Below are 20,059 nucleotides of genomic sequence, written 5' to 3'. Positions count from 1 at the left end.
GTTCCCATTATAACCCAACCGTGTAAGGAACGCAAAAATCCGGGAACATAACACCGATATGACGGAAACTAGGGCGGCAAGAGTGGAACAAAACACTAGGCGAGAGGCCGAGCCTTCCACCCTTTACCAAGTATATAGATGCATTAAGATAACAAGATAATATAATGATATCCCAACAAGTCAATAATGTTCCAACAAGGAACGGTCTCCAATCTTCACCTGCAACTAGCAACGCTATAAGAGGGGCTGAGCAAAGCGGTAACATACCCAATCAACGGTTTGCTAGGACATGGCGGGTTAGAGGTTTGACATGGCAATTTGGGAGGCTTCAAAGCAAGTGGTAGGCATCGTAGCATTGTCATAGCAAAAGAGCGAGCATCTAGCAAAGCAAAGATAGTAGTGATTTCGAGGGTATGATCATCTTGCCTGCAAAGTTGTCAGAGTTGACTGGATCCTCGAAAGTAAACTCAACGGGCTCCTCGTTAGTGAACTCGTCTCCCGGCTCTACCAAAACAAGACAAACAAGCAAACGGAACACAATCAACCACGTGCAAAGCTCAAACAATATGATGCAAAGATGGTATGCTATGCGGGATGCAATGCGAGATGCATAATCAAGATTTGACAAGGGATGCATGAACCTGGCCTCAACATGGAAATCCAAGTGTGCCACTGGAAAGATGAGATGAAATCGCTTGAAAACGAAATAAAGAACGCCGGAATCGGAGTTACGGTTTGGAAATGGCAAGCAATTCAAATATGGCCACGTTCTGCGATTTACATCAAGTACCATCTAAATGCAATAAGATGAACATGCTACAGCATTCAAACATGACAACAAGATACATGGCAGGGATGCATTCATGATGCTTAACAAAAGTCTAGCACTGAGCTACGGCCAATTCATCCATTAACAGGTTCAAACAAGCATGGCAAAAATGCATATGGCAAACAGATTTCAGACTTAGTGAAATTAACACTTGTCTGGAATTTCAGATCAGGTAGCACACTTTGGAGCAATAAAACTATATGCTACAGGACCTGAACATGGAAAAGTAAAACATGGCATGGAGCTACTCAAAGAGCTTAACAAAAGTCCCTTAGTGACCTTGAGCCAAAAAGGATCATAAAATACAATTACAAGCATGTGAACATGGCAAAAACATTATCAGTTCTCAGACTTAGTGAAAACTGGAGCATGCTGAAAACAGATATCAAGTAGGCATGTTTACGAGCTCGATGCACTCACTACGGGGCAAGTCATGACAAGCTAAGCATACATCCATCAAGAATACACAAAATTCAAGCTAGACATGGCAAGAACTATAGCATAGCAAGCACGGAGCAACTACAACATTCTTGGCAAAATCGCTAACAAGTAGACAATCTGCCCAGATTTACGAAGTAGCAAAAGTAGAGCTCGATTGACTCAATCTAGGGTGCTCCATAATTGCAAACAAAGACATGGATGGATAGAGCACTACAAGATTAACAAAACATCCTAACTGATCATCCTCAAAAGAGGCACGGATCACTAAGTAACAACATGAACATATGGCAACATGAGATAAACAGCTCAAAGACTTAGTGGAAATGCTAAGTCCCTGAAATCAGAATTACCAAGTACCTCACTTTGCAAGCTTGTGCTAGTCACCACACACATCACAAAAATACATGGGTTGCACCACTGGAAAGATGGCAAAACCCTTAACAAAACATATGTAGAGCTCATGGGCATATCATGCACACAATAATCATGGCAAAAATGACAAATATCTAAAAGGAGCAGCAGATCTGACAATTATCTCAAGTAACACTCTTCTAATAGCATTTCGGTCATCAAGATGAACTCAAATGAAAATTATGCAATGGAATGAAATGATGTATTCTCTGAGGCGAACATTTTGATATGCTATATGGCCAAAACGGAGTTACAGATGCGGAGATATAGCATGATGAAAAATGCAAATTATTAGGGTTTCGGGGACGGAAAGTCAACCGAGACGGGATCCGGATCCAGATCGGGATCGTGGTTACTGTAGCAGATCGAGGTCTCGCCGAAAATGGAGGTCCGCTGGAATCCTGTTCGCCGGAGGGAGGGGTTCGCCGGAGAGGAGACTTGCCGGGGCGCCGATGGGTGGCAGGGAGGCATGCGCGGGCCTGGGCGCGGCGCCGGTGTTGGGCGGCGGGTCGCCGGAGCCGGAGCGACGAGGAGGCGCGGCGGGCTTGCTCCGGCCGGCGGCGAAGGCTGCGACCGGCGCGGATCCCACGGCGGCGCGGCGTGCCGGAGTGGAGGAGGACGAAGGCGGGCGGCGGCGATCCGGATGGGCCTCGGGAGCCAGATGCGGGCCTCCCGGGCCGGAGCGGCGGCAGCGAGGTACGGTGACGCGTGTCACTCACCGATTGGTGCGGGCGCGGCGGCGCAACTTCGGACGTATCCGGCCGGACAGAAAAATGTCCGCCGGCGCGCGAGGTAGGTGGATCTAGGGTTAGGGACGAGGTGAACCGTGAATTTCGGGAGGGTGGTGTATATATAGGCATAGAGGGAGCTAGGAGAGTCCAAATGAGGTGCGGTTTTCGGCCACGCGATCATGATCGAACGCTCTAGATGATGGAGAGGGTTTTGGTGGGTTTTGGGCCAAAATGGAGGGGTGTTTGGCTGCAACACATGCGAGGCCTTTTCGGTCCTTCAGTTAACCGTTGGAGTATCAAACGAAGTCCAAATGATACGAAACTTGACAGGCGGTTTTCCGGTAGTAAACCAAGGCCACTTGGCAAGTCTCGGTCCAATCCGGAAATGTTTAATCCCCACATATGAAATAAAGGTAGAAATGACCACCGGAGGAGAACGAAGCACTGGAATGCAAAACGGACAACGGGGAAAATGCTCGAATGCATGAGATGAACACGTATGCAAATGCAATGCACATGATGACATGATATGAGATGCATGACAACGATAACAACACACAGAGACAAAGACCCGAACCCGAGAAAACAAAATAACTTAAGGCCGGAACGGCAAGAGTTGGAATACATATTGGAAAAGTCACATCCGGGGTGTTACAGAAAAAGAGCTTTGACGCAGCACCATCGAAGTTATGATCTACAAACACAAAGCAACAAAACACTCTCTCTCGAAGCCTATGATCTATACATTTATCCACCTTTGGCAACAAGTTACCAAAAAGTTTGAAAATGCATAGTGTTATGCATCTCTTAGTCTTGGTCTTCGGGAGGTGGTGTAGAGAGAACTCCAAGGATGAAAGCATTAGTGGATGATGTTGGAGCTGGTGGAGTAGGTGCCGGAGGTAGCACTGAAGCTATTGCTGGTGCAGATGAAGTAGCTCTTGTATCTGACACTAGCACTGCAGCTGACCTATGATCTCTTGGCACTCGCTGAAAAACATTTGTAGTTGCCTTCCCTCTCTTCTCCTCGGCTTCCTCCTAGAGCTGCTTGACCGTAGTCTGTATCTCAGTCACTTTCAGATCAAGATCATAAAACTTTGTCTCAACGATCCTCTCGGAGCTCTCCCAATTTTGAGTCAGGGTGGCCAAGCCCTTCTCAATCCTCAAGGTTGCCTGAATCAGATAACCTAGCTGATCTTATTTGCTCTTTAAGAACACCTGAGATGCTTCCTCAGCACTTGGCATCCTTGCAGCCTTTTCACCCTTTGCCTTAACTCTCTTCTCTTTGTGCTTGTGCTCATGAAGGATCATCCTCATTCATCACAACTATGTTATCCTCAAATTCTAGGTGCAATGGTAAATGCTCCTTGTCCAACAAGTAAGTGCACGTGCCCATCTCGGAGTTGATGAGCACCTGAATGTGCGGAGCATACCCACAAGATATTTTATGATCTGCAGTAGTCCTCTTGATTGTCTCAACAATCAGACTCATGACCTTGAATTTTTGAGGAACATCAAATATCTGCAGCAAGTTGATTGAATATCCTCTTATCATCTAATGATCTCCAGATTTGGGTAACAAAGTATGTCTTAAGATTGTGTTGATTGTAGGCAGACCAGATAACAGATAATGCACATATCCAAGCTTGTGTGTCTCCAAAGCTTTGTCTGGGATCTCCTTGTACATGTTTGCCATTGAGCTGTGGTCCTTCTTCTTCTTGGCATACACATCCAAATCATCCTCATGCTATTCTGGGGCATTGATCAACTTGGCCCGGTCATCAACAGTTGATTGGTACCTTGTACCCTCAGACATCCATATAATTCTACCATCTAGACAGAAATGAACTGTAGAATAGAACTGCATAATGAGCTCATCATTCCATTTGGTAAGCTTTTGTCCCACAAACTCATCAACTCCACAAGCTTTGAAGCTTTCATGCACTCCTGGGAAATAGTCTCCATTCTCATCAATGAATTCCCAATCAACCCACTTCATGTCATAGACTATAGGTTTCTTGTCTAGTACAATGGTCTCATAGAAATCCTGATATTCCTTGGTGTGGAACCTATAGTCCACTACAGTCCTCCTCCTCACAGCATAGGGATCAAACTATCTCCAAAGTCTCAGTCTAGCATCCTTCCCGATGTTCATATCCTCTGCCACTGGATGAGTGTCATTGTGTTTTGGAATCTTTGGTTTCAGTTTTCTCAGCACTAGGGCTTCTGCATCTTCTTCAACTTTAGGCACTGGGGCCTTGTTCTTCTCTTTAGCTGGGATATTCTTTGTTCTTCTCTTGGGCTTAGAAGGCTTCTGAGCTTGAGCTGCAGCCTTGGGGGCAGTCTTGGGCTTTGAAGTGGCAGCCCCTGACTTAATGGCATCCCCCATAAGCTTCTGGGACTTGGGTGCTGGTGCAGCATCCTCTTCCTCTTCATCTTCTTCTGGATCTCTCATTATAGAGGATCTACCAATGACTCTCGAAGTGGTCTTCTTGACCCTCTCTTTCCTTTTCTTTCCCTCTCCAGCAACCTCTTCAGTTGGTTTAGAGATTTCAGCAGTTGAGGCTATGGCCTTTAGGGTTGGCACCCTCTTGGCAGGGGTCTTCTTGTGCAATCCAGGTTTAGTTGTTGCAGAAGTACCATACTCTTTCTTCAGCACTTCCTTTTTGGAGCTAACTTACTCCTCAACAGCCACCTAGTCCTCATCTTCAGAATCTGAGGTTTTCTTCTTCCTTGTTCTAGTGGCTACCTTGGGCAAATTACTGGGAGTGCTCCAGTTTCCCTCATCATAGCTGCTTGAGAGACTAGTGCCCTCACGCACTTGCTCTTCTGACTTGTTATGACTATCACTTTGGTCAGACATCTTGACAATCAAACTGACAGCAAACCCTACGAATAGATATAGATGAGGTAGAGTAGATGAGCATCACAAAGTGCAGAGTTTTTGCCAGACAAATGAGTCAAAAACTTAGTTGTAGTTCTCCACAAAAATCATTTCGGAGCTACCGATTTGTTAAACTCGGTGATACCAAAGCAACTGTTGGAGTCTAAACTAGTGAACTCGGTCAGACCGAGTCATAGTTCGGTGACTCCGAGATTGCTATGGTTTCACAAAGAATCAAATCTGGTCGCACCGATTTGCAATTTTCGGTCAGATCGAAAAGCGCATGTGCAATGGCCTAAGCCAAATCGGTGGGACCGATTTCTACAACTCGGTCAGTTCGAGATGAGTTCGGCGGAGACCTAACCCTAAATTTTCAAATCAAACCAGACCTAAAGGGAGTTTTCTCTAGATAGATTGATTTCATACTTGGTAGTGATCATGCCAAAGCAATGTGCTAAGAATCGGAGTAAGGAATTAGCACACAAAGTCGAACCCATACCCTAGTTCGGCGGGAGTTCACTACGGTGACAACGGCGGGGCAGTATCCTGTTGACGTCTACGGAAACCAGCGGCGGGAGGTTGCTGGTGACGAGGAGACGATCCGGAGACCCGAGGCGGCAGAGCAGGACACGCGTGGGCTGAGGAGGTTTGAAGAAATTTCCGAAGTCTCACCCGTGGGTATATATGTCCTGACCCTGTCGGTGTGACCGAGTGGAGCAACTCGGTGGCACCGAGATGCAGAATCGCAAGTGGTTACTACAACTCTGTGTGACCGAAAAGTTCAAATCGGTTGCATCGAGATTGAAAACCTAGATCAACTCAGTGAACTCGATGTGACCGAAGTGGATGGATTGGTTAGACCGAATTACACTGAGAGGTTTTGGAAGTTTAAGTCTATGACGAATTGGGGACTCCGAGTGCCCCTCACACGGAGTGGTTCAAATCTTACTTGATCAAACTTTGTGATGTAGCATGAATAGAGTTTGAGACAAGAAAAGCATAGATAGCTAGAGGAGGTTCTTAGGCATTCTTGTCCATCGACATGGCAAAAGAGAAAAAATCCAAACAATCAAAACAACAAGTGGATGTTCTCGAATGAGTAAAATATGCAATCAACATGCTCACACAATAAGATGGCAAATGAAATATGTGGCAAAGCATGCACAAACACTCTAGCATCTATCAAGCAATTTGCGATGACTAGGTCATCTATATATGAGTATATTGACTTAGGAGTCAAATGAGAACATTTGATCGTAGGTCATACTCATCGTTTAAGCACAAGTGGGGTTACCACTTTTACATAAAGCATTATTGTGTTCACACAATTAGAGTTCCTTTAGCTCAATTTATTATAGTAAAGCTCCCCCTAGATGTGATATCCCCCCTAAGAAGGATGAACTGACCTCGGGTTTTGTCGATGATGACTTGATGTAGGTGTTGAAGATGTGGATGCTCAATGTTGATGCAGATCATGTGGAGCAATCCATTGGAGTGAGTTGCACTCTCAATACCTACACGGGTTAGTCCCACAAGGAACAAACAAGGATATCCATGGACATAGAGTGATGTTCACACAAGATGATGTCCATGAAGGCAATAGGTTACCTTGTCCCTTGTCTTACCAGCAAGAGGGTTTGTGGCTCTTTGAACTAGTGCGAGATGTGGAAGTTGTTTGCACTTGTCCTCACCAAAATGATATGAGTGAAGTATGTTTGTGGAGTCACCCTCAAGAACTCTGTAGTTCTTCTTCTTCGGGATCCACGTCATCTTGATGGGAATCCTTGGAGTTGTAGTCATACTTGATGAAGTAGAACTTGATGTAGTCTTGGGAACCCACTTGACCAAGGCCTTAGGAGCTTCTACAAATGCATCAATCTCCTCTTGAAGCTTATCCTTCCCTTTTTGCTTGTGGTCTTGTGGTGGAAGATCGTCTTGAGCTTGTGTCCCTTGGAAAGAAGTAGGATCATACTTCTCTTGTTGAGGAACAAACTTCGTCTTGGGATATTAATCTTCTTCCCACTCAACTCCATTGGCATTGAACTTTCGCTCAAAACTGACACTGTCCTGGGAACAGGGGTACCCAGACTTGCCTGCCTGCGGCCCAGGGCATGGCTCCACACTACAAAAAATACACTTCCGTGATGATACGTGTTTGTCACAGTAGGTCGCGTTTTTTGTCATGCATGTACATCCATGACGATTTTATGACAGAATCAAGATAGTCATACCTGTGCTGTCGTAGCAGTGTTCCATGACATTACCAAAATTATCATCACGGAAGTGTCCACTTGCATGACGATAAATCGCACGTCACAGAAGTGCTTTCATCAAGGGTGACCGACACGTGGCATCCACCGTAACGGAACGCGTTAAGCTATTAGGTCGGGTTTTGGATCCGATAACCCGTTAACAGCCCCGACCAATGGGAAAATTCCACGTGTAAAATTCTTATTGGCCGGACGAAACACGTGTCACAGCCCACCACTGGCCCATTAAGCTTACAAAGTCGGCCCATTTGACTTGGTCAAAAGTTAACGGGTTGGCCCATGAAAAGCCTGTTAACGGTCTCTTCGCAAATAGCCCATTTTACGGCACGTTAACTCGCGGACTTTGATTAACTGTCCTGAGATACTACCTTATATCAAGTAAGTGCAGTACTGTAGCTTATACATCGTAATCTACTAAACTTGCAGCACATTCTTATATATTTATATGTTTGACACGATCACTATGTTGTGCAGCATCTACAAAGAGGAGTTACTGCCGCAAAATCCAAGAAACATTGACAAAGTGGTTATGGCAGGATTTGCGAAATGGTTCAAGAACCATGTAAGCTTTTGAAGTGCACTGTCAGTTTTTTTTTAATATATTGAGTACATAAGATGATCAACTTGTCTATTTTCTAACCATAGGTTAAGAATATGCGGGAGGATGGGAAGGTAGTTGATGATGCCCTTTACTCACTAGCAATGGGTCATGATACTCGGGTAAGACATTATGAATCTTGCGTTGTTGGAGATGTGCGCTACAACACCCTTGCACGAGACGAAGGCAGGAAGACACAAAACAGTGCCATCATGAGCACGGATACGTATGACAAAGAGACAACTGAAATGTATGCTAACATAACAGACATTGTTTAGTTGCAGTATATCTCTAGTTTCGAGGATCATTGGTGTGTGGTTCTGTTGTGCTGTCGTTGGTATAACCTGTATTCCAAGATCGCAAAACCAAGAGCTGATGATTATTTCAAATCCATCAATGTCAAGGCGGCGTACCAGACCAACGAGCCTTTTATTTTGGCAAATCAAGCAACACAGATATTTTTCTTGGAGGACACATTTGCACGTACCGATGACTGGAGAGTATTGCAAAGTTTTGAGCAGAGGAATTCGTTTAATGAAGTTGCACAACAAGATGATGCTTACACTGCTCCTGATGTACAAGATAACACAGATGTTCCTAATATCTTTGAGAACCATCACGTCAATGATGCCGGTGAAAAGATTGCATGTCATGATGTGGACATACAAGAGTTGATCAAGAAGAAGCCAATGTTCGAGGACGTTGAGGACAAAGAAGAAGATGACACCGTGGGGAATTATGATTCAGACTGATACACATGGCGAAGATGTTGACGCTGCTACGGATGATGATGATTACATTGCTTTTGCTGTATTTGCCTGTCAGAAGACGTTTTTTTATCTACTATGTGAAATTGTGTTTGCTATGACAACTGAAACCTGATGAACATGTTGTTTAGTATTTTGCTGTGAAAACATCACTATTATGTATGCTGATTTGTGTTTGGTGATTGTATGACAACTAAAACATGATGACATTGTTGTTTAGTTGTACTCATATTTGGTTGTGAAACTTGAAATTGATGACATAGTTTGCTGTTGGACTGCAATTTGCTCGACATCTTCAAATGAGAACAAAGCTGACCCGAGAGGGCCTCTGATATTTATTTATTTATATGAGCAAAAGGGGATACCCCCTGATTTCCGTTAATAGAAATCATTAGATGTTCACAACACTACGCCCAGCCTGCTACACATGTTTCATTCATTACTAGTTTCAACAAAGTGCTCATGTCGTAGCCACTGAATACATCACGAGTGCTACATACACTGCAAATAAAGAGACAATCATCCTATAGAGCACATCGATTTTGCCCATTATCTTCACAAGCTATTTCATCTCCTCATTGCTATCAAGGCCGTTCAGCAGCTGTTACTTGGCCATGATCAGAGGAACTGCATCTTTAACCTTCTGCTCTACATCTTCCTCTTCTGCCGTTCCTTTAGTTACTTGTCCAACACCCCAACCTGCTGGTATTGGGATTCCTCGGCTAACCAAATAATCAGCGTAGTTGCATTCCCCCACATCAACAACTTCCTAGAAACACAAATCACACAAATCTTCCCTTTTCTGCATGAATCAAATTGGAAGATCATCAACCAAACTATTAAAAAAAATCAGCAACTGAAAGCAGCACAACAACACTTAAACATATTATTACCCCATGATTTGGGGATTTGTAGAAGACTCGGCCAGGGTTGCGGATTGTGGTTGAGACGCGATGGATGACTCTGCGTGATTTGCAGCTGTGGCACCACACCAACGGCAGCGGGTTGCGATGAGCAATCGGCTGCGGTGCGCGTGCCAGCGGGGGTGTGATGAGACCCACAGGCGATGGTACGGGTGGCGAGTTGGCGCATATCTGGTTGTTGCCTGCTGAAGAGCAGGAGGACGAGCAGCCAGCGGACATGGTTGCTGCGGCCAGAGCTTCTGATGCTAGGTAGAGTAAGTAGAGAAGAGGAGAAGCGAACGTTGGATATGTCAGATTCATTACTTGCAGATTAGCATAGCACCATATATAGTCATAGTCTATGTTTGGATTCGAACCAGCTACATGAGCACGTCTTTCTTTTTTCTAAAGCTCGGCAACGTCTCTTTACTGGTACACTAGCTTGTTCTGTACGCATTCCCAAGTCTTTGATTTTCTTTCCCTTTTTGCGAGGAAGGAAGGAGGACAAAATTGAGAGTTCCTGGGACTCGAACCCAAGACCTCTCGGTTGAAAACCAAGGGTGCTAGTCACTTATGTGGCGAACGTTCCCTGTGAGGAGGACGGTAGACGAACGCATTTGGTGTCCGCTTAGTCAACAAACGATTGTGCCAACCTTGACTGTTGGATTGACATTCAACGTCTGTCTCGTTTCTTCAATCTCTTCTTCCTCGAGCCGCCAAAGCCAAACCAGCGCCGGCGGGACCACCTGCTACCCGGCTCCTATTCGTTCCTGTCCGAGACCTCACCATCGTCCTCCGCCTTGGTTCGCTCATTGCCGCCCTTCGGTGTTGTCAACATGGTCAACAACCGAGAGGAATAAGGAGATGACTGTACATGGTGAGGATGACAGCAGGGACCCAGCCGCGCGCGCAGTAATTTTGTTTTTTCGGGACGGAGAAGGGTATCAACTGGGTTGTGCGGGACCCATGGCCCGTCTAGCCCAGGATTTTATTTCATATGTTTAGCACATGACCAGCCCAGTTTGTTTTTTTCCTTTCTGAAAATGGCTAGCCAGCTATTTTGTTTTTTGTAGAATAACCAACGTAGGCCTACTTGCTTTTCTACGCCCTGCTGGGCCAGAAATATTTCAAGACGAGGAGGGATGCATTTTGCCCATAAAATGGGCTATAAGTAATAAGAAATGGGCTATAAGTAATAATAAATGGGCTGTAAAATGAAAAAATACAGCAAACAGGCAATTAGTTCTAAAATACTGTTTTCTTTCGGATTTTGATATTTTAAATTTCATTGTTTTTGTGCGGGTAAAATTTCATTGAATTTAAATTAAAGTATATTTAGATTTAAAATTAATTTGAATCTAGCTAGAAATTTCGGGCTGTATGCTGTTTCGGACAGATTTGGAGGCTGACTTGTGCGTCTACTAGGTTGACATGTACTTGGGCTTTGTCAACTTAGTCCACAAACGATTCTAGCAGCAGTGACCGTTGGATGTTAATCCAACGGCCGTGCTGCTTCTTCAATATCTGATCTTCTTGCTCCAGCCGCCCAAACCAGAGCCCTGCTCCCGCCTCCCGTGGCCGGCTGTGCTGCCGCACAAGCCGCACCGCCCCACCCTACTTCATTGCTGGCCAGGCCATTCCTCTACTCACCCACACCTCCTGTTATTTTCCGGCGACGGCAGCCGAACCAGTAAACCCTCGTACTCCCCACTACGTGGGCAACCATTCCCAAATCTTCCCCAGCTCTGTGTCGTTCCCTTCCTAGGCCTCGCCGTCGTCCACCGCCATGGTGCTCTCGGCACTGCCTGGTCAATGTGGTCAACGAATGACATCCATCGGCCGTGGACTGTACGCGCAAAATAATGATTCCTCCACCTGACAATTGGGACCCACCGGAAGGGCCTCTGTATTTTGCGAAAAAAACGTTCCCCCCGCTAACATGTCAGACCCACCAGCTATATCTTCGCACGCAAGGAAGTGCCTCCTTATTACGCACAAAAAAGAATACACCCCTGCTAGCTGGGACCCACCATAGTGGGAGGATGACTTGTGGGCCAACTAAGTTAACGGGGATGGAGGGCTTTGTCAACTTAGTCAATATGAACGATTCTAGCTCTAGTGACCGTACGATGTCCATCCAAAGGCCGTAGTGCTTCTTCAACCTCTGGTCTTCTTGTTTGAGCCGCCCAAAGCAGCGCCGGTCGTGCCGCATGCTCCTCCCTCCCGTGGGCGGCTGTGCTGCCGTGGAGGCCTCACTGCCCCCTACTATTCCCACCGCTGGCCAGGCCCAGCAGCGACGGAAGCCTCACACCACAGCCGAACCAATGAATCCTCGTACTCCTCTCCACGCGGGCTTCCACTTCCGTGTCTTCCCCGGCTCTGCGTCGTCCCCTTCCTAGGCCTCGCCGTCGTCCACCACGGTGGTGCTCTCGTCGCGGCCTGGTTAACGTGGTCAAGGAACGACTTCCATCGGACGTGGATTGTACGTGGAGAGGCTGACAACTCGGTCCAAGGCCGCAGCAAGGAAGTGCCTCCTTATTACACGAAAAATAATGATTCCTCCACCTGACAGCTGGGACCCACCGGACAGGCCACTGTATTTCATGGAAAAAATGTTTCCCCCTGACTGCTGGGACCCACCAGCTTTATCTTCGCACGCAAGGAAGTGCGTCCGAGCAACAAAAAAACGATTTGCCCCGCTGACTACTGGGACCCACCAGCTACACCTTCGCACGCAAGGAAGTGCGTCCGGGCAAAAAAAACGGTTCACCCCCTGACTGGTGCGACCCACCGGCTACATATTCGCACGCAAGGAAGTGCGTCCAGGCAAAAAAAACGATTGGCCCCCTGACTACTGGGACCCACCAGCTACGTCTTCGCACTTTTCTTGTGGTGTATGGCACTTCATCATCGTCGTCATGTTCCATCTTCGGGTCGCCGTATTTGTCGAAGTCTCTCTCATTGGCGAATCCATCCATTCTGATGATCTACCTTTTGCCTCTCCTCACGACAACATGACTGGGCTTTGACGGATCGGTAATGAAGAAGCATTGTTCCACTTGGGAAGCCAGTACCCAAGGCTCATTTTTCGCGGTGACGTTTGCGCCCGTGGTCTTGGATTTGGCTTCGGGTATAACCATGGTGGTGAAATACCGGTCTTCTTTTAGGACGCTCTTGGCCCATCTGACATGGAACATCGGGACCTTCTCTCCAGCGTAGCTCAGCTCCCAGATCTCCTCGATCATTCCGTAGTATCTGTCCTTGTCGTTACCAGTGTAGGATTCCATCGTTACCCCGCAGTTCTGATAACGATCGCTCTGCATGTCCTTTTCCTCGGTGTAGAATGTGTAGCCGTTGATATCGTACGCCTTATAGGTTATCAGGTTTTGCTCGGCGCCCTGTGACAAGGCGAATATGAGTTTTTCTTCCGCAGAAGAATCCTCATGTAAAGGGTACGACAGAAGCTTCTCCTTGAACCAACGCGTGAAACATGAGTTGTGCTCTTTGATTATATCTCCGTCCGTCCTCTATTGGCCTCGGTCATTGTACGTCTTCTCAATAAAGGTTTTGTGCTCTACCACCTAAGGATCGACCACGTCTATGTGTTGTAGCACGACTAGGTTTGCTCTTTCAAATTCGACGAGTCGACCCTCGAGGTAGACACGCATTTCGTGAGGAGCCTCGCGGTGACCCCATCCAGCGAGCCTGCCGAGGTGCCTGTTGACGGGTAGACCAACGGGGTTCTCGATGCCTAGATAATTCATGCAGTAGGAGATGCACTCTTCGGTCAGAAAGCCCCTGGCTATGCCTCCCTCTAGACGTGACATGTTGCAAACGTATTCTTTGATGACAGCATTCATCCTTTCGAACGACATCATGCTGTGCAGGAACGTCGGCCCGAGTGGGATGATATCCTCCATGATATGAACCAGCAGATGCACCATAACGTGGAAGAATGCGGGCGGGAAGTACATCTCAAGCTCGCATAGTATCACCATGATCTCATCATGTAGTCTTGTGAGTTGCCTCATGCCAACTGACTTCTGAGAGATGACGTCGAAAAAGTTTCATAGGCCAAATAGCGTTTCACGGACGTGCGCGTCCATGATCCCACGGATTGCAACTGGAAGTATCTGCGTCATCAGCACGTGACAGTCGTGAGACTTCATCCCGCTGAACTTCTGCTTCGCTGAGTCTAGGTATCTGCGTATCTTCCCCGCGTAACCGTAAGGAAGTTTTACTCCTACGAGGCAGGTGAAAAACTGCTCGATCTCCTCCTGACTTAGAGTCAAGCACGTGGGAGGGCAGTCATTTCCAATCTTCTTGTCCTTTTTGCCTTTGCGACGACTTTCCGTGTACTTCGCCTCATCATCATCATAATCATTGTATTTGTGGCAAAGCCAGCATTCATAATTATTCATACATGTCACTCATGCATCATTGCACATCCCAGTACACCGCCGGAGGCATTCACATAGAGTCATATTTTTGTTCTAAGTATCGAGTTGTAATTCTTGAGTTGTAAGTAAATAAAGTGTGATGATCATCATTATTAGAGCATTTTCCCGGTGAGGAAAGAATGATGGAGACTATGATTCCGCCACAAGTCGGGATGAGACTCCGGATGAAAAAAAGGGAGAAAGGCCAAAAAAGAAGAAGGCCCAAAAAATGAGAGAAAATGAGAGAAGGGACAATGCTACTATCCTTTTTCCACACTTGTGCTTCAAAGTAGCACCATGATCTTCATGATAGAGAGTCTCCTATGATATCACTTCCATATAGTAGTGGGAATTTTTCATTATAGAACTTGACTTGTATATTCCAATGATGAACTTCTTTAAAATGCCTTAGGTCTTCATCAGCAAGCGAGTTGGATGCACACCCACTTAGTTTCTTTTGTTGAGCTTTCATATACTTATAGCTCTAGTGGATCTGTTGCATGGCAATCCTACTCACTCACATTGATATCCATTGATGGGTATCTCCATAGCCCGTTGATATGCCTACTTGGTGTGAGACTATCTTCTCCTTTTTTGTCTTCTCCACAACCACCATTCTACTCCACATATAGTGCTATATCCATGGCTCACGCTCATATATTGCATGAAGATTGAAAAAGTTTGGGAACATCAAAAGTATGAACTTGGCTTGTCATCGGGGTTGTGCATGATTTAAATATTTTGTGTGGTGAAGATAGAGCATAGCCAGACTATATGATTTTGAAGGGATAACTTTCTTTGGCCATGTTATTTTGAGAAGACATAATTGCTTAATTAGTATGCTTGAAGTATTATTATTTCTATGTCAATATTAAACTTTTATCTTGAATCTTTCAGATTTGAACATTCATGCCACAATAAAGAAAAAATACATTGAGAAATATGTTAGAAAGCATTCCACATAAAAAATTCTTCTTTTATCATTTACCTACTCGAGGACGAGCAGCAATTAAGCTTGGGGATGCTTGATACGTCTCCAATGTATCTATAATTTTTGATTGCTCCATGCTATTATATTATCTATTTTGGTTGTTAATGGGCTTTATTGTACACTTTTATACTCCCTCCGTACACTTTTGTAAGGCACAGAAGAAAATTTCCGACAGCCCCGAAAAATTGGTAATGGACAACTATACCCCTTTCAATCGATCAATTTGAAATTCAAAAAAAATTGGAATCACCTCGCCCAGCACGTCGTCGCCCACCTCGCGCCGTGCTTCTCCTCGCCCAGCACGTCGTCGACCACCTCGCGCCCGGCTTCTCCTCGCCCCGCGCGTCGCTGCCCACCTTGCGCCCAAGATTTCCTCGCTGCTCACCTGGCGCCCAACTTCTCCGCCCAGGATCTCCCGCTCATCGCCGCCCAGGATCTCCTCCTCATCGCCGCCCAGATTCCTGGTCGCCGCCGACCCAGGAGCACACCTTGCGAGCCGCCGGCCACCAGCCCATGCGCACCTCACCGGCACTGCCTCCCTTCATCCCCGCGTCATCGGCAAGGTGCATCTAGCCTGAGCTAGGGGAGAAGGCCAGGAGAAGTTTAGATCGGAAGCTGGCCTAACTCCTCGCCCAGCACCTCGCTGCTCCTTGTCCAGGATCTGCGTACTCCACAACCTCCAAGCTCGGTGATACTTGTTGGCTTCTCGCCGAAAGCTGGCCCAGCTCCTTGTCCAGCACCTTGATGGTCCAGCTCCTCACCAGCAACATCAGTAGATCTTCAACAGCAAGGAAGAAGCAGGTCCTCAACATCAACAGTAGAAAATCGTTGGCCCAATTTCAAGCATGGTAGTCCCAGATCCTAATTTCAGTCCACCTGAAGAAGGCAACGAAGAACCTGAAGAAGAAAGCAACAATGCTGGTCAAAATTTAGGTATAATTTCTTCTAATCTTGCATCAAATTATTTCTCAGAAGTAACAGAGAAGGGATTGCTAAGATTTAATAGTGCATATGAGGAAGCTTCATTTTGTTCACAGGTTATTCAACAAGCAACATTTACATTTTCAACAAGCAACGGAGGTCTCCTGGACATTGTAGGGGTATTTCAGTTTTTGTCTCATTTGGTTCTAGGAAAAATGAACAAACTCCATGTATGTGTGTGTAAATAAACATATACTCTGACAGCATGTATGTGTGTGTAAATAAGGATATACCCTGACAGCTATGAATGGAAAAGAATGGTTGCAAGAACAGCGGTGTACCTCAAAATATTTTCATACTACTCCAAATTAAAAAGAAAAGGCAATGCAAAAACAAATCATGTAGTATAATTTGCTTGCTTGCTTGCAACAGAGATCAATCATGGAGTATAAAGTTTAGTTTATATTTACAAATTTAGTTTACATTTATATTTTCAGCAAGCAGCATTTATGTTTATATTTACAGCAAGTAAAGCAAGCAATACTCCTATCCTATGGAATTGTTGTTGCTATTGTTGACCTCTTGTTTACATTTCCAGCAACCAATTTGTAATATTCTTGTAATAATTAATTTAATTATTCTATTGCTATTGTAGGAGTACAAAGGCAAAGGAATTGGCTCACTGATGCGCAGAGATATGCCGCTTACATGTCCTTGGAAACCCTCCATAAGAGTAGAGGAGGCAAGTTCAAGAGAACTGATAGGAAGGACGTGGCTGCAATATTTGGAGCACATGTTTGAGTTATTCAAAGAATATGGGAGACGGCAATGAAACAGAAAGGCCTTGGTCAGGAGGTGGATGTTTCAAACAAAAGAAAGGAAAATTGTGGAAGAAAATCGTATGATGATATCCTGTCTCTCATTCCGACAATTCCCTTAAACAAGAGGTCAAATATTTGATCTCTAGCCAAGGCACTGGGTGTAAGCCCTACTACACTATACAAGAAGTTCAAGTTGAATAAGATAAGGAGACACTCCAACAGGGTAAAGCCGGTACTGACAGAGAAAAATAAGAGAGATAGGGTGGATTTTTGCCTCTCTATGCTAGATGAGGCAACATTAGAAGATGTAAACCCAAGTTTCAGTAGTATGCATAATATTGTTCACATCGGCGAGAAATGGTTCTCCATGACCAAGAGAAAGAGGAACTACTATCTGCTTCCTGACGAAGAGGACCCGGAAAGACCTGTCAAAAACTCTATTGGAAAAGTGATGTTTCTCATAGCGGTAGCAAGACCACGGTTTGATGAAGATGGGAACATGACATTCTTCGGAAAAATTGGGGTATGGCCATTCGTGAGAGTGACTGCAGTAGCAAAAAGAAGCAAGAACAGGGAAAAAGGGACATTGGAAACAAAGCCTGTCATAGTGACGAGGGATGTGATGAGAGAGTACATTATACAAAAGGTTGTGCCAGCGATTCAAGCATTGTGGCCTGCAGATGATGATGGACAACCCATTTTTATCCAGCAAGATAACGCGAGAACACATATCCTACCTAATGATCAAGCATTCGCAGAAGCTGTGGACGAAAGTGGCCTGGACATCAGAATAATGTATCATCCTCCAAATTCTCCGGACATGAACGCCCTGGACCTTGGGTTCTTCAGCTCCATCCAGTCGCTAACAGACTGCAAAAGTCCGAAAGCTATTCCAGAGCTGATTAAAGGTGTTCAAGAGGAGTTCGATGGATATGAAGTTTCAAACCTTAACAGAGTATTCATAACTCTGCAGACTTGCATGGTCGAAGTAATGAAGAATGGTGGAGCCAATAAATACAAAATCCCGCACATGAACAAGGACAGGCTAGAAAGGCTACAACTACTACCGCCCAGGATCTCAGTTCCTCATGAAGTGTATGCAATGGCACTAGAGATGCTTGGACGTTGATCCTACTCCAGTTTGTTGTGTTATCTATGTGTACTTGTTGTGTATTCTACTCCAGTTTGTTGGAGTACTTGTGTATTCCGTGCTTACAAGCAAAGGAGTATGTGTTTATGTGTGAACTTGGGGTCTATAATTATTGTTTCCAGACTATATTGTTCTATATATTGCTATATACTCTAGCTTATACTTGGAGTACTTGCTATATATTGGAATATATACTCCAGTATTTATGGTTGGAAAAGAAGCAAATTGAATCACTTGCTATAGATGGATTGATACTCCAGTACTTCTAGCAAGTTGCAAAACACTCCAACTAGGAGTATATTCTTTACTTGTTTGATAGGAGTATATATTCTCTGCAGCAAAGAATATACACTCATAGGAAGTTCCAGATGTACTCCTAGATGCAAACTGAGATGCAAAGAGAGATGCCAATCTCTTTGCCTGAACTTGGGCCAGTTCATACCCATTCCAGAAGATATACTCCACCATATCTGCACCACATCTGTTAATCTGCAAGGCAAATTAGGTGGAGAGGATCAAGTGGTGAACACTAAAGTGGCCTGGACATCATTTGTCTTTGCTTGATTTTCATCCACACACACACATACACAGTCTTTCTTCTTCCCTTTTTATTCTCCAAAACAGACGCAGAGTTGTTTTCTTTTGCAGAAGCAGAGTTTGATGTGACTTACAAGTTTGTACTGTATCATCATCATATTTTTTGCTTTCAGAAGACACTTAATTTGATAACTGCCTCATCTTAGTACACACACATACAAGCAAAGCTAGCTACTCCCCTGCATTTGATTACTGAGGTGTCAATCAGTGCATGCTATGCGTGTGTGGGAGGCCGGCATGTCACTGTCGTTGTAGTACAAGGAGCCGCACCATTTGAGAGATCCCTCCATCCATCATGCTTGTGAATCTGGTGCTCTGAATCATATCCATGACCAGATGCATTTAACTAAAGGTGAGGTGATAAGAGCAGAATACAGACTATATAGGATGAACCAGATGCATTTAACTGAAGCGGCTGCGGTAAATCCTCACCTCGGAGACGAGCTTCCTGCTCTGCTCTGCGATGGTTGTATGGCTCAAAGAAGGGTCCATCCGCCCTCCCCCTCCCAGCACCCCCGTCGTTGATGCTGAGGTGGTGAAGTAACTGACGAGGAGGAGGAAGAGGAGCGGGAGGGTGACGGCGATGTGGGCATTGCCTGAAGCCGCAGATCCGGGTGGACGACCAGCGGCAGCAGCTCCGGGCAGGCAACCGGCAACAGCAGCTCCGCCGCGCCGTCTTGATAGCCCATGCCGCAGATCGAGCACCGCCATTGCAGATCGGAGAGCTGGAGGAGAAAAATCACATTTTTAACGATGGAGGTGGTGCTGTAGAGCGCCGGTGATGCGCGCGAGGGAGAGAGCGCTGACGACGCGGACGAGGGAGAAGCTCGGGGAGGGGCAGCACGGGCGAGAGAGGGCAAGGGAGAAGCTTGGGGAGAGGCGGCGCTGGTGATGCGGGCGAGCATGCGTCAGAGAGGGAGGGATGTGGGCGAGCGTGTGAGGAAGGGGATGCGAATGTTTCGCTACCGTGTCCTCGGCCGACACGGGGGTAAAAATGGAAAACACCATTTTCGTGCACGACCGAGCGACTGTGCACATGATTTCGCTCCATGCCTTACAAAAGTGAACGGAGGGAGTATCAAGGCCCATCCCAAATTACTGTTTTTTGCCTATTCTAGTGTTTCGAAGAAAAGGAATATCAAACGGAGTCCAAACGAAATGAACCTTTGGGAACGTGATTTTCTCAACAAACATGATCCAGGAGACTTGGAGTCGGTGTTAAGAAACAATCGAGGAGGGCACGAGGCAGGGGGCGTGCCTACCCCCCTGGGCGCGCCCTCCACCCTCATGGGCCCCTCGTTGCTCCACCG

General features: G+C 45.8%; 1 protein-coding gene and 1 long non-coding RNA gene across 2 annotated transcripts; one reads left to right on the top strand and one right to left on the bottom strand.

The window, feature by feature from the left end:
- Window positions 1-16,979: 16,979 nt before the first annotated feature.
- On the top strand, window positions 16,980-18,131 carry LOC147964915 (uncharacterized). Its single transcript, XM_087530210.1, has one exon. It carries the CDS (start codon window positions 17,283-17,285, stop codon window positions 18,129-18,131), a length of 849 nt encoding a protein of 282 aa, XP_087386336.1. The 5' UTR covers window positions 16,980-17,282.
- Window positions 18,132-18,582: 451 nt separating this feature from the next.
- LOC147964914 (uncharacterized) lies at window positions 18,583-19,453 on the bottom strand. Its single transcript, XR_015607210.1, has 3 exons — window positions 19,182-19,453; window positions 18,824-19,064; window positions 18,583-18,641 (listed from the first exon to the last, which is right to left on the bottom strand). It is a non-coding gene; the product is annotated as an uncharacterized LOC147964914 (long non-coding RNA).
- Between the last annotated feature and the right edge of the window lie 606 nt (window positions 19,454-20,059).

This window comes from Triticum urartu, chromosome 6A (genome assembly GCF_056163025.1).
Source record: "Triticum urartu cultivar PI428250 chromosome 6A, HENAU_Tu73, whole genome shotgun sequence".
NCBI classification, from domain to species: domain Eukaryota; kingdom Viridiplantae; phylum Streptophyta; class Magnoliopsida; order Poales; family Poaceae; genus Triticum; species Triticum urartu.
Note: the sequence above shows the minus strand (reverse complement) of the source record. Positions and strands in the feature narration are given on the sequence as shown.

Bases quoted from the DNA above. Each gene is read 5' to 3' on its own strand.
- LOC147964915 (XM_087530210.1), top strand. From the start codon at position 17,283: ATGCTAGATGAGGCAACATTAGAAGATGTAAACCCAAGTTTCAGTAGT.